General features: G+C 41.3%; 2 protein-coding genes across 3 annotated transcripts in view; one reads left to right on the top strand and one right to left on the bottom strand.

Moving 5' to 3' along the window:
* Positions 1 to 15386, bottom strand: part of ABHD17B (abhydrolase domain containing 17B, depalmitoylase) — a 584428-nt gene that overhangs the window by 36493 nt on the left and 532549 nt on the right. The window contains exon 1 of one of the 2 annotated variants that reach the window (XM_049770974.1): positions 11726 to 11805. The exons of the other annotated variant lie outside the window; for it this stretch is intronic. The gene's annotated coding sequence lies outside the window, so the exon portion shown is untranslated. Of the gene's footprint in view, positions 1 to 11725; positions 11806 to 15386 lie in introns of those variants that run through there. 2 annotated transcript variants of the gene reach the window in all.
* The window catches only part of C3H9orf85 (chromosome 3 C9orf85 homolog), a 61936-nt gene continuing 59327 nt past the window's right edge, over positions 12778 to 15386 (top strand). Inside the window, exon 1 of the mRNA XM_049770995.1 lies at positions 12778 to 12972. Within this exon, the coding sequence (XP_049626952.1) occupies positions 12871 to 12972 (102 nt within the window). The 5' untranslated portion in view covers positions 12778 to 12870. The remainder of the gene's footprint in view (positions 12973 to 15386) is intronic.

Genomic DNA, 15386 nt, shown 5'->3' with positions numbered 1-15386 from the left:
CATGCAAGAAGAGTGCCCTGTCAGGGGCGGCTTGGTGGCGCTAAAGGTAAGGTATCTGCCTTGCCAGCGCTAGCCAGGACGGACTGCGGTTCGATCCCCCGGTGTCCCATACGGTCTCCCAAGCCAGGAGCGACTTCTGAGCCAGGAGTAACCCCTGAGCGTCACCGGGTGTGGCCCCAAAACAAAAACAAACAAACAAACAAAAAGTCTCCTGTGGGCTCTATTAATCTCTCCAGACCCAGAAAGATACTGTTATTGTTTTTATTTTAGTTTTTGGACAACACTTGGCAATATTCAGGACTTAACTCCTGTTCTGTGCTCAGGGATTAAACTCAGTCACATGTGAGGCAAACACTCTACCACTGTACAATAGCTCTGGACTCTAGAAGGAAGCATTTTTAAGAAGAAAGGCTAATTATATGGTCAGTTCCAGTTCTATACCTCCTCCAGAGACACCAAGAAACTGATGTAAAAAAAAAAAAACTGAAAAATAATTTGTATATCAAAGTCCATATTCTAACACTGTAACATATGGCCTATTTTTATTTTTGTAATTTAAAGAGTCAACTGTAGCAAAATTGGTTGCAGGGGAAAGAAGTATATAGAAACATATAACTAAATTTAATCAGATACAATTCACATTCTACTTGACATTCTGTCAAACTCTCCTGAGACAACACTTAAAAGAATGTTAAAAGTTTAAAAGTAAAACACATAGGCAAAACACTCCAGGACATTGAGACTACAGGCATCTTCAAGGAGGAAACTGCACTCTCCAAGCAAGTGAAAGCAGAGATTAACAGATGGGAATATATTAAACTGAGAAGCTTCTGCACCTCAAAGGAAATAGCACCCAGAATACAAGAGCCACCCACTGAGTGGGAGAAACTATTCACCCAATACCCATCAGATAAGGGGCTAATCTCCAAAATATACAAGGCACTGACAGAAATTTATAAGAAAAAAACAGCTAATCCCATCAAAAAATGGGGAAAAGAAATGGACAGACACTTTGACAAAGAAGAAATACAAATGGCCAAAAGACACATGAAAAAATGCTCCACATCACTAATCATCAGGGAGATGCAAATCAAAACAACGATGAGATACCACCTCACACCCCAGAGATTGGCACACATCACAAAGAATGAGAATAAACAGTGTTGGCGGGGATGTGGAGAGAAAGGAACTCTTATCTACTGCTGGTGGGAATGCCATCTAGTTCAACCTTTCTGGAAAGCGATATGGAGATTCCTCCAAAAACTGGAAATTGAGCTCCCATACGATCCAGCTATACCACTCATAGGAATATACCCTAGGAACACAAAAATACAATATGAAAACCCCTTCCTTACACCTATATTCATTGCAGCACTATTTACCATAGCAAGACTCTGGAAACAACCAAAATGCCCTTCAACAGAGGAATGGCTAAAGAAACTGTGGTACATATACACAATGGAATATTATGCAGCTGTCAGGAGAGATGAAGTCATGAAATTTTCCTATATATGGATGTACACGGAATCTATTATGCTGAGTGAAATAAGTCAGAGAGAGAGAGAGAGAGAGAGAGAGAGAGAGAGAGAGAGAGAGAGAAACACAGAATGGTCTCACTCATCTATGGGTTTTAAGAAAAATGAAAGACATTCTTGCAATAATTTTCAGACACAAAAGAGAAAAGAACTGGAAGTTCCAGCTCACCTCAGGAAGCTCACCACAAACAGGGATGAGTTTAGTTAGAGAAATAACTACATTTTGAACTGTCCTAATAATGAGAATGTATGAGGGAAATGGAAAGCCTGTCTAGAGTACAGGCGGGGGTCGGGTGGGGAGGAGGGAGACTTGGGACAATGGTGATGGGAATGTTGCACTGGTGATGGGTGGTGTTCTTTACACAACTGAAACCCAAACACAATCATGTATGTAATTAAGGTTTTTAAATAAAATATAAAAAAAAAGTTTAAAAGTAGTATACCTTGGGCCAGAGACATGGCTCAGAAGGTGAGAATGCATGCTTTGCATGCTGAAGATCTGATTTTGATTTGGGTTTGATGCTCAGCATCACAAAGTCCCCTGCGCAATGCCAGGAGCATCCTCCAAGCCTGGTTTCAGGATTAGTGGCATCTCAGAAATACTGTGAATGGACCCAAAATCAAATAAATAAGGTAGTACAAGTCCCACAACATTGACAAGTTTGACTCATTTGTCTCTAAGAATAGGTGGGATAAATTAATAGGGGCTGGGAAAATAGGAAAGGGGCTAAGATGCTTGTTTTGCACATGGCTGACTCCAAGTTCAATCTCTGGCACTGTATATGGTCTACCAAAATGCCAAAAGTGAGACCCAAACTTCCTCTTCCCACAAAAATATCAACTAATGATACAGATTAGTATACCATGATAAATATTATGAAAATTAAATATAGTGTGTTACATGGGAATTAAGTGTGAGGAATATGTAAATGTGGGGGAAGAGGTAGGTATTATCTTTTCACTTGTTATCTTGTTATCTGCTTTTACCTTAATAATACTTTTCTCAGGTTATCATCCTTTTGCACATGAGGAAAACTAGGCTTCAAGTTGTTAAGTCAATTAACTCTTCTAAGTTCACACAACTTATTAAGTGGGAGAGCTAAGAATACAGGTTTAAGACTATATTCGGTCTACTCTCCCAAGATTCTGTCACTGAACATTTCTTTGGTTCTCCTTTCTCTTCACTTATTCCTTTAGGGTAGGCTATAGACCTACCATAACCATTTGTGTAATAATAAATCAAAACACTACCTTTGATCACTTAGCCCCTTACTCATCTTTTCCTTGAATGCTGCAGTACAATTATATGAAAAAAAAATTGGGAGACTCACACTTGGTCATTCAGGGCATACTCCCTGCCTGCTCTGCACTCTGGAGGTACTTGGATCACCATATGGAAAGACGGGGATTGGTTGCATGAAGGAAAAATCCCCTACTTAATGTACTTATCTATCACGCAGGCCCCATAAATCATTTTATATCCTTACTGTCCATATTGTCTATGATTCTTGGCTGTGTTTGTGTATTAGGCTCTAAAGAAAAATTTGGAATCTTTGCTATGTTTTATCTCATAGAAGAGAACAAAGTCATATATCTACTTTCTCAAAGGTAAAGATGAAGGACAAAGGCACAAATAAAAGCACTGGGGCTGGAGCAAGTAGGCAGCTTGTCTTGTGTGCAGACTACCAAGGTTTGATCTCAAGCATTTTATATGGTCCCCCCAAGTCTGCCAGGGCAAAGAGCCAGGGGTAACCCCTAAGCTTTGCTGGGTGTGACCCCAAAACAAGAAGTATTCAGAAATGATGCCCCTAAAAATGAAAAAAGATAAAATCTCAAACACTAAAAATAATAAATGTTTCTTCTTACTAACATCTTACTTTTGGGGGGGAGGTTGGGTCACACTTGGTGGTGCTCAGGGGGTTTACTCCTGGCTCTGCCCTCAAAAATCACTCCTGGCAGACATGTGAGATCATATGGGATGCTGAACCACATTCAGTGCTGGATTGGCTGCATGAAAGGCAAACGCCCTGCAACTGTGCTATCTCTGTGGCACTGCATCTTACTTTCTACTTTCTAACTTCTTACTAAATGACTGGGAATTCATGTTTATTAAGCTTTATTCTACTACTTGTTTTTGCCTTTCATAAAACACCTACCATGATTAGCTATGATGGTATAAGGTTTGTTTCCTCAGAGCAAAATTCAAAATAAAACAAGCCTTCCTTTGAATAGCAATTAAATCATCTAGGACAAACTAAACTACAATCCTGTAAAGCAGGGGTCTCAAACTCGCGGCCCGCGGGCCGTTTGCAGCCCTCTGTACAACATTTTGTGGCCCGCGGCCTGCCTTCAAATATCACCGTATTCGCGATTATTCACTTACCTTTTTTTTTTGTGAAATCCCTTATGCGGCCCTGCCTTACCCTGACTTTGCCTCCTGCGGCCCCCAGGTAAATTGAGTTTGAGACCCCTGCTGTAAAGTGTCCTTTATAAGTTTGTTGATATCTTAACAGAATTAATATACCATTCTCTGACAACACCAAAAAATGTGGATTTCAAAACCCAGTTAAATTTTTTAAGAGGACTTCAATGGGAGAGTTGCAAAGTTCTAATTTTGCTACAAAGAAATATTTATTATTATTAAATATTATGTTGTTGGTTTAGGAACTACAAACTAGTGTTCTCAGAGTTTACTCCTGGCTCTTTTCAGGGATTACTCCTGGAAGTGCTTAGGGAACCGTGTGTGGTGTCAGGAATTGAAATGGGGTTAGCTATGTGCAAGAAAAGTCTTAACCCGTGTACTATCTTCTAGGCTACTCTGTAGCAATAATACAAACTAAATACTATCATTCAATATGAAGAACATTAAGATAAAAACCCATCATCTCCATATAAAGACATTAATTTAAAGACATCATCTCAGTATCTTTGAATATATTTAAATACACAAATACCACATTAAAATAGTATCAAGTGAATTTAAGACTTAAAATGTGAAGAAAAAAAAAACAGGTGAGAAGCTACAAAGAAGCACAACAGAATCTAATCTCAGGATAGAGAAGGAAAAAGCACAATAAAAGGATCATAAAATTGGCATTAAAATTTAGAATTAAAAAAAATTCTACTCATGAAAACACATCAAAGCTAAAAAGCAAACTAGAGTCTACAAGAACATATTTGTAAACAGAATCATATAGTTATCCAGAATATATAAAGGCATTTATAAGTCCTCTGATGGGGGTTGCGTCTAGGAAAGAAGAGGGAGGCAAGTCATTGAAACCAAGTGACTGGCCCATAAATCAAAGTGTTTTCAACCATAAGATTAAATGTAGAGGTGCAAATGAAAGTATGTGATAGGAGTATTTCATACTCCTCAGAGTGGAAAATCTTAACAAGTTTAAAATATTTGGAGAGGGGCCAGAAGATAGTACAGGATGCCAGGTTGAATCTCTAGCACTGAAAGGCACTGCACTGTGGGAGGGGCCTCTGAGCACTGCCTGGAAGGTCCAGGATAAACACATAAATAAATATAGACAAATAGGAAAATAGAAATTTTGCAAACGCAAGATATTCTCTATTATTATTATGACACAAGTATTTTGGAGAGAAAATGTTTATTTAATAAAGTTGTTCAGTGTGGTAGAGATCGTACAGCTTAGGTAGAGTGCCTTGCAGACAGCTGACTGAGATTCAGTCTCAGGCAACCTATATCCCTGAGCCTGAGTTCAAATTCAGGAGTAACCCCAGAGCACTGCCAGATGTGGCCTGCAAATAAAATAATGAAGTTGCTCAAACCTTGTACTCTAGCCATCTAATACCAAATATGTACCCTAAGGCAATCTTTGTAATTGTTATAAAAACCATGGGGAGGGGGGTGCAGCATGGAAGGGCTGTAGTAAACAGTTGCCACACTAATGTCCCATGCCTGATACTTTTGAATATTCTTGTAAACTCTTCTTCACAGAAATTGACAAGGAAAAATAAGGTCATATATTTTACAAATAGATTAAACAACAAAATATATTTTAATCATTTTAACACAAATGAAGGCTTTTAAAACTGTATCTACTACCCTCTCATTACAGTAAAAACTAGTGCCTACAAACAAGCAAACAAAAGGAAGTGTCTGTACTGGAGGCTGGAGAACGGGAGGGAAATATGAACATTAGTGATGGGGAATGAATACTGGTGAAGGGATGAGTATTAGAATATTGTATGAGCGGTAGGGCATTTGCCTTACACACAGCCAATTCAGAACAAACCGTGGTTCGAATCCTGGCATCCCCTACAGTCCCCAAAGCCTGCCAGGAGCGAGTTCTGAGTTTCGAGCCAGGAGTAACCCGAATAGTTATGAATAGTGTATGAAACTCAATCACGAACAACTTTTTAACTCTGAATTTCACTGTGATTCAAAAAAAAAAAAAAAAAAAAAAAGAATGCACCTACTCAGGCCAAACAAAATTGAGAGTCCAAAATTTAACCCTCAGATACAAGGAAGCTAATTTACAACAAAAGTGCTAGAAGTACAGCAAGAAGAGCCTCTCCAACAAATGGTATGGTTAGTCACATTCAAAAAACAAAACAAAACAAAAAAAAAAAGCTTATCTTGAATCATCCACAAAAGTCCATTCAAAATGGTGTAAAGACCTCAAGATTAGACCAAAACTCTCAGTGATACTGACCTCACAGCAGTCTTTCATGATTTGCTCCAACTGGCAAAGACAAGAGAAAATAAATTGGGGAAGGTGGTTCAACAGTCTGGAACATATGCAGAGGCCTCATTTCTAGTTCCAGATGGCAGTAATAACATCCAGTGTGGCCACCAAATCAACTAAATACACAAATGAGACTTCATCAAACCAGAAAGTTTCTCTCCTATGAAAAAACTATGCCTCAAATCAGCATACTTCACTGAATGTGAGAAAATATCTGCACATCATATATCTGGCTAATATACAAGATATATAAAGCACTTGCAAAGTTCAGCATAAAACAGTCCTTCATAAAATGGGTAGACTAGGCAAACAATTTTTCAGAGAAGGCACAGAGATGATGAATACACACATAAAAAATGCTCACTGTGACAGATTAAAGGAAAATGTAAATCAAAACAATAGTAAAATAAATAGTTTCACATGAACAAAATGACCTTTATCAAAAAGCTGAGAAACAAGAAATATAAAAGATAAAAATAAAAGAAGTTGAGAAACAACCAATGCTGGCTGAATGCAGTGAAAAGGAACCCTCATAGTCACAATTGGTGGGACTGCTATTTGGTTCAGCCTCTATGAAAACAGTATAGAAACATCTCAAATAATTAAAAATAGAACTTTCATTATGACCCAATGATTCCACTTCTGGGCATCTATCCAAAGAACACAAAAACATTCATTTGTAAAGATATAATCATACCTATATTAAGCACTATTAACTATAACCAAGATCTGGAAACAAGCCAAATGACCAACAACAAATGAGTGGATAATGACATTATGGTATATACATCATGGAATACTATTCAGATACAAGACATAACAAAACCTGCCACTTCACCTGCCACTTCTACTACCACTTCAACAAAATTGAAAGGCATAATACTCAAGTTAACTGAATAAGGAGAAAGACAAATACCAGATCATCTCACTCAACTGAAGAATAGAACAAGGCTAGGGGTTAGATAATGGTTCATGAAAATCCAGAAATACTGCTAACACTGAGAAAGCAAAAGCTGGAAACAAGGGAGATAATGGGATTAGACAGTGGTGGAAGGATATTAGCACTCTGATGATGGATGGGTCAACACTGTAAGTTTAGAACATGATTATTTATACCTCACATATAAATGTAATAATGATAAATCAACAAACATTTTGGATAATAAAAATAAATGACAACCACTGTGTAAAGATAAAAAAATTGGATTTTAACTTCCAAATATCTTTATTTCAAAAATGATGTATCAGCAAAGTTGGCACCATACATACTTGAATCATCCAATCAACACCTGTTTTAATCTGCATTAGCAGCTGTGTTACTACTCATTGGTACAAAGTATGACTATTTCTTCTAGCACTGTTTCTTAGGTTTAAAATATGCCTTATGAGAATTATTGTTTGTTTCTTGGGGGTAAGGAGTCGTTTTATGGGCCATGCCTTGTGCTCAGGACTTATTCTTGGCTCATGCTCAGGGAGACCAGATGTGGTGCCAGGAACTGAACCTGAGTCAGCCATGTGCAAAGCAAGCACCTTACTGTACTATCTGATCTACACATGTGAATCTTATTAAAATTGAGCCTGTTACATGAAGTAGTAAATGCCCTGGTAAGATCAGTGAGGTTGAGTCAAACACTCATATAACAAGATGCATTACTTTATTAAAGCTTTTTATTATTTTATATGACCATTATTTTAATAATGGCTGTAAGTTTACTAACATGAATTACACTGTAGTTCTGGGGCATTGGGAGAAGTGAAGAAAGGATTTCTGGTAACAGTGGGATATAGGATTTAGAATCACTATATTAGGACAGGGCTTCCTAAACATTTTCCACTCCTAGCCTCTTGTAACCCTAAAAATTGTTAAATGGTCTTAGGTATATAAAATGGATGCATAATCAGACACTTACTGAATAATAAATACATCAATTTTAAGACTAATTTTCCTGATCCGTTTTCTTCCCCAGTGTCCCTGCATTCAGTTAACTAACAGAACCATAGAGGAACCTACACCTGGAGGAGAGAGATGAGTACAAGGGCTAAAGCCTAGCTTGCACGAAGCTGACCCAGGTTCAATCCATGCATCTCCAGGAATGAGTGACCCGTAGTATCCCTGGATGAGGCCCTAAAACAAAAAAGCTAGACCCTAGAGTAAATCCTATATATCTATCAAAGTAAATAAACACAAGATTATCCTCACAACTCTTTTTAAAGAAGCAAATAACAGAACAACCAAAATACTTGAAAACATCCACATAATGAAGCACATACTATATAACAGTAAAAAAAAAAAATCTATAGCTCCCTGTATAAACCTAAATAAATATTGGCAAGTTGGAAGAGAGCAAACTATAGATAAAAATATCACTTAAAGGATCTTCAAGTGAAGCAAAACTACGTAAATGCTCATAGATATAAAGATGAAGTACAGATAAGACTAGGAAGGATGCATGTTAGTTTGGGTTAGTGATAGGTAACTGTGCAGAACAAATAGGATTTAAGAGGCAACAAAGTACAAACGACACTATTTTGTAGTTTCATTTCTTCAACAGACACATAAATACATAAATACTCAATGTGCTGTATGTTGCCAAGTTCTACAAACACTATATCATTTATTTCAACCACACTGGCAAAATCTGTCTGGCCTATATAGTGTTTAAAATATACTTACTACTCAAAAGCAAGGGATACAGGACTAGAAATACCAGAAGATACTGGTTCAATTCTAGTTCCATTTCTCACAAACTGTGTGAGTAGTTTTAGCAATTCAAGCTATCATCTTCTTTGGACTGTCCTTGTTTCATCAGAAAACTGGTAGAATATCACTTTTTTCTTTTCAACCTAACAAAGCTGTATTTGAGAGGTAAATAATGATCATGCATATGAGAAGTTTTTATAGGGTAGTTAAGGTAAGAGCAATTTCTGGAAATTAAGAGTAAACCCTTGAATATCTCAGAATTGAAAGCTTCCTGTAAGAAAACAATTACGTGCCCAAACACACATGTTTTGCATGCCCAAGGCCTGTGTTGATTCCTGGAACTACATAGTCTCAGGATTATTAATATCCCCAAGAACTGCTGGGTGTCCCCCTACCAAAGCTAAATAAAAAAATAAAAAATGAGAGAGGGAAACAAAGTAATCTGCCATTCCATTCATTTGTCATTATTGATTGTAGAAATACAACCCCAATCTTAACATGGAAGGAAATTGGAGCTTAACTAATCATAAATTATGGCAATCTCTCTCTTTTTTGGGGGTGTGTGTGTTAACTTTTGGTGTCACATCCAGTAGTGCTCAGGAAACCATATGGGATCCAGGAACTGAACCTGGGTAGGCTTCATACAAGGCCTTACTCACTGTATGTACTAGCCCTTGCTGGCAATCTGTTATTGTTTCTTTAGCTAATTCTTCACCAGGACACTAAAATTCATAATACCATTACAAAATAAGAGAACTGCATTAAAATCACTTATAATTAAGACCTTGTCACATAAGCAGAATAACTGTTGATTCTCACTGGCCTTTCAATAAAGTGAGCAGGTGGCACATTTTATTAGTCCTGTATTACAGATGGAGAAACTGACTCAGATGTGGGTTAGCTTGCCTAGAATTCTAGACCAATTCAGTAGCAGAACTTGGAACAGACACTAATTGCCTAAATCTTGAATGTTCATTAAGCTACCAAAAAAACATTATTTTACCATGATGCTTCATGGTTATTTTGTTTGTAACAGGAAATAGACAATTCTTTTTCGGATGATGTTATGTTTCATACCGACTTCATTCAAAATAGGCAACAATATTCAAGGAAACAAGCCACCTACCAACAGTAATACACAACAAATGACAAAATCAAAACTACCTAGCCAGCTAAAACTCTAATCCTATCCTTGTCATTTAACCATACCAATACTAGAGTTGAGGAAAAGGGAAGTCAAAATAGGAGGTAAGGGTTCTTCTATCCATATCCCACATCTCCAAAATGAACAATAGGGACATATTTTCTTTCACTAGGTGAAATAGAACTATTTTCAACATTGTTCTTGTCCTAGTCTTCCCCTCCGCCAATAAAACCAACATGCAAAGAGTGGGGCCGCATCAAATTAAATATTAGCAAAACTACTGTCTATTAGACATTAGATCCCAAATAATTTTTGTCATATACATTAAAAAAAGGCTTCTTCATGGAAAAAAAAAGGTGCATTTTCTTGCTGTTTCTCAGCTAATGTAAACTGATGTTTACATCTGTCAGACTCATTCGTTTCAAAGGCTGACACAAGGGCATCGAAGATTTTGGAGCCTTTAAGATCAATATACCATATTGTGACTCAGAAATCATATAATAGAAATAGCAGCTAAGATGTAAAGGTCACCTTTTTTTTTTTTTTTGGTACTACGTTGTTAGGTATTCTTTTGCTTACCAAATCCAAAGACCTTTCTAAACACACACACACACACACACACACACACACACACACACACACACACACACACACACACACAAAACAAACGCCGTGCCCTGGGACTAGCAAGACTCCTTCCTCATCAGGGATCAAGTCCATATCATGTATTCTTCCCCCATGAGGAGCCGGGATCGAACTCCATACCTACCTAGCTCCTCACAGCATCATCCAACTGGACGAAACTTTGATTAGTCAGAAAAAAAAAAAAATCCCAATCGGAAAGGGGTGTGTATGTGTGTTTGGGGGTGCAGTGGGGGTGGAGGGTAGAGGTGTCAATCCTTCTCCCATCCCTTTCTCCTATGGGAGAAAGAACCATTGTCGATTGAGCCTCCCTTCCCTCCCAGCTGGAAAACAGGTGGAGGGAGACTCGTGTCTAAGCATCCAGAACGGACAAGAAAGAAGCCGAGCCCGGCCCGAGTGGAAGGAAGCAAGCAGCGAGTGGAAAGCACACACACACACACACCCCGCCACCCCGCGCCTTGGAGATTCCATCTCAGATCGAGGCTGGCACTCGAGGACATTCCGGGAAACACTCGCAGGCCAGGCAGGCAGCGCGGAGCCGGCTGGAGGTGATGGGGTGGGGTGGGGTGGGCTGCGCCCCCGATCCTGACTCGAGGTCCATCCGGCGCGGTGCCGAGCCAAGGGGGCGACCCGAACGAGCCCTCGGCTTGCTTGCAAGCACCACCAATCCGGGCTCGGGGCCCCGCGCATCCCTCCGTCCCTCCAGAGCCCCCATCCTCCAGCCCCCGACCTGGGGCATCGCGCGAGCCTTCCTCTTCCCCGGCCCCTTCCAGCTCTTCAGACCTACCAGGCAGATCGCGGCGTGAAGAAGACGGCGAGCGGCGGCGACGGCGGCGGGTCCTCCTTCCCTCCGTCCCTCCTTCCTCGCTTCCCTCCTTCCCCCGGCGCGGTCGCCAACAACAAAGCCGTCGCTCCCCTCCCCCAGCCGCGTCGGCCCGGCCCCCGCCCGCGCCCCCTCCCCGTCCCCTGCGCCCTCCCCGCCACGCACCTGCAGCGGAGGGGCCCCGCGGCCCGGGCGGGATCAGGCGCCGAAGGGCTCGGACTCCCCGGCCGCCGCGTGGTCCCGCGGCCGGCCCGAGCGAGGACGGGATGGACTGGACGAAGCCCTCGGCCGCCCGGGTCGCCGAGCGCGGGCTGAGCTCCCTCCCGGCTGCGGCCGGCCTCTCTCTCCCGGCGCCCGGCCCTGCCCGGCTCCAGCGCAGGCTGCTCGCGTTCTGCTGACTAACGGCGCCGGGCCAAGTCGCGAGAGCGGCTCAGGCGGGCTGTCGGGCTGTCCGTCGGGCCTCGGGTCTCCGGCCACCGCCGCCGCCACCTCCCTCCCTCCCTCTCAGGCCCCGCGGACGCCCGCCGAGACCCTGCTTGCTTCCTTCCTTCCCTCCCTCCTCGGCCGGTCTTTTTCTTCTCCTCCAGCACCCTCCTGGCCTCCTGGCTGGCTGGGCTTCTCTTCAGCCTGCCACCTGCGGGGCTCGGGGCTCGGGGCTCGGGAATGGAGGCGCCTGGAGAGAAGAGCCAAACGCTCGCTTCCAAACAAAAATGCAACGTTCGGCCACCGGGCTGGACCCGAGTCCCCGAGCTTGACCCGGGCTCCAGCCCTGAGAACAGGCTGTGGAGAGGGAGAGAGCGAGCGAGAGCGAGAGACACCGCCCAGTCCGGCCGATTTCCACCAATCAGAGAGCGCCGAGCCGAGCCGGCGCCGCGAAAGGCTGAGCACGGACAGCAGGAGGCGGGGACTGCGGAAAAGAAGAACCAATAGGAAGCGAGCCTCTCCGCCCCTCTCGCTGAGATTGACAGCCGCGTGCGAGCCAATGAGGAAATTTGAGTTGTCAGGAAGGCTAGCTGGACTTGGACTCCCTCCCACCCACAGCTCCGGGGAAAAGGAGAGGCCGCGCGGAGGGGGAGGGGCCCAGTCGGGGCTACCGGGGGAGAAGGAACCTTTCGTGCTAGTGAAGGGTCCCCGGGCTGCTGCCCCGAGTCACGTGGGCACAGGGGGCGGGGTCAGAAAGGTTGGCTCAATTTCTTCCGGGTCAAGGCGACTTTTTTTCTTTTTTGGTTTTACCTGGGTCAGGGTGGTTTTTTGGCTTCCCGCGTGGGACTCTCACTTTTTTTTGGTCAGTGTCTGTGGTGTTGGCGGCGATGAGTTCTCAGAAGGGAAACGTGGCGCGTTCCAGGCCCCAGAAACACCAGAATACGGTTAGCTTCAAAAATGACAAGTTTGATAAGAGTTCTCAGACCAAGGTAGGAACCTGCCTGTTGCACTCAATCCGACTCCTGGAAAGAATGAATGGCGGTTTGCTTCCGTGGACGGGAAAAAGGAAGTGAGGGGAGTTGGCGAGGGCGAGTGTGGACAGGAGCCCAGAGTTAGTCTTGGCTGAAGTGCAACCCTTTCTAAAGTGATGTTCCCACGCCCTTGCTTTGACCTGGATGTGTTTGTTCTCGTTTGGAAGCGCGTGAAAGGGATCTTCGTGCACCCTAAAATGCAGATGGGGAAATCGAATCGTGGAAGCTCCCTTTCTGGATCACATTTTTTTGCATTGGAAAACTAGAACCGAGACACAAATGTTATTAAGATTTTGTACTAGGCTTTATGCAACTTACTGTTTATTTTTTTTAATTAATAGTTAAACCACAAGTTTCTAGGTTTGGAGGGAGAAGGAAGGATTAAACTGTTGTCTGCATCTATTGAATTTTCTGTTTAATTAGATTGGAGGATCAGATTAATGTGAACTTGTCTCTGTTCACAGTTCTTACTGTCTCAGTAGGATCTGATTTTTCTGATATCTTTATTTGCTGTAGGTAGGTTATCTCCTGCTCTCATGACTGTGGGGGAGAGGAGATAGTGGAAGACAAAGATGTCATGGGAGCCACCATCAAGTCAGATAACTCTGAGATTTGGGTAAACTGGAGTTAAAATTTACTAGATGCGGGAAATCTTTCCCAAGTTGGTGCCTTTGTCAGTGTTAAGCCTGAATAAAAAGCTGTGTGATAGGTGTTCTTCTATCCTGTTTTGGTTTTTTTTTTTCATTCTCATGTCTTCAATTAGTTTGAATATTTTTTTTCATAAAATGATATAAATCACTATTGTCAGTAATTGTAGCTCACTTTTTTTTTTTTTTTTTGATCATATCGGGCAGCACTCAGGGGTTACTCCTGGCTCTGAGCTCAGAAATCGTGCTTGGCAGGATCAGGGGATCATATGGGATGCCCGTAATCTTGAGTTTCATTTTTCTGTGGTATTTCTTCTTAGACTTAAGCTTTTCCTTGTGCATTTTATTAATGCCATCTGACATTCATATCAGTATTGATTATGGATATGGGGCTCAAGTTTAGTCACTTGCCAACTTTAAATCATATATATATATATATATATATATATATATATATATATATATAGGCACAGAGTTAAATATTTTTAACATTTTCTAATGGTGGTGTGCCTCATAATTTTTTTTTCCTGAAAAAAGTGTGCCTTTGCACAAAAAGGTTGAAAAACACTGGTGTAGGAGATAAAGTATTACATAAAGTGTGTGGTCCACCCTCCGCACAGGTCCCCAGAGCACCATCAGGAGTGATCCTTGAGCACAGAGCATGGATTAGCCTTTCAGCACTACTACATGTGGCTCAAGGCTATATCCCCCCTCAAAGAAAAATACAGGTTTCATAATGCCTTTTAAAGATGTAGTAGCCATTGACTGTTGTACCTTATTCTTTGAAAAAGGTCTTGTTTAACAGTTACCTTTTCTTTCTTTACCAAGCAGTTTGTCAGAACTATATTGAAATTAGAAATTGGATTATGACAGATGTTTCATCAGGAAATTTATTTATTGAAAGCACCCATTCCCAAAAGGAAAACAGGTGTTAGCTGGTACAAGTTATTTTGGTGTGAGTAATGAAGTGCCTGTCATGGGAATATTTTATTTCTCAATCAATGGGTGTCAACAGTCAATGGCTAAACAAGTAGGCAGCCATAGAACAAACCAGTAGTTGGTCAAATACATAATAGACTGTGATTTCAAGTTAACCATCTCTGGGACTAGAGATTACATGGGACTTCCTTTGATCTTTTTCCCAATATTTCAAAATTTTCCTAGTTTTAATATTGGGCAGTAGAATTCTTTGCTATATTTTAACAATGCTGCTATTAAATATTAACTCTATCTCCTGCAAACTGCCTGCTCCCATTTATTTGCTATAAAATTTAATGTTCCAATTGACAATATAAGGTGACTTGAATCTCACTTGCTGGACATCATGGTATACATAGAAATATTGCACCAGTATTGGAGAGAGAGTACAGGGATTAGGAGTAAGGCACTTGCCTTGTACTTGGCTAACACTGTTCAATTTCAGACACTCCATGTCATTCCTGAGCCATACTAGATGTGATCCCCAAACATAGAACCAAGAATAATTCCTGAGGAATTATTATTCCTGAAGAATAAACTGAGAGTGACCCATCCTTCCCATCTCACTTCCCAAGTAGACTATTATACCTAATAACTGGTAGTTAAACTTTTTCCTTTATTCTCTCCCATTTTTAAGTTCCAGTAGTGGTTTCATTTCAATGCCTACAAGTTCCAGCATCATACCAACAATCACTGGATGTCTGTTTTCCGCCACTTAGCAAACTCAGGTTTTTTTGGTTTTGATTT

Source organism: Suncus etruscus, chromosome 3, assembly GCF_024139225.1.
Source record: "Suncus etruscus isolate mSunEtr1 chromosome 3, mSunEtr1.pri.cur, whole genome shotgun sequence".
NCBI lineage: Eukaryota > Metazoa > Chordata > Mammalia > Eulipotyphla > Soricidae > Suncus > Suncus etruscus.
The sequence above is the reverse complement of the archived record's forward strand: the minus strand, read 5'-3'. Positions and strand labels throughout refer to the sequence as shown.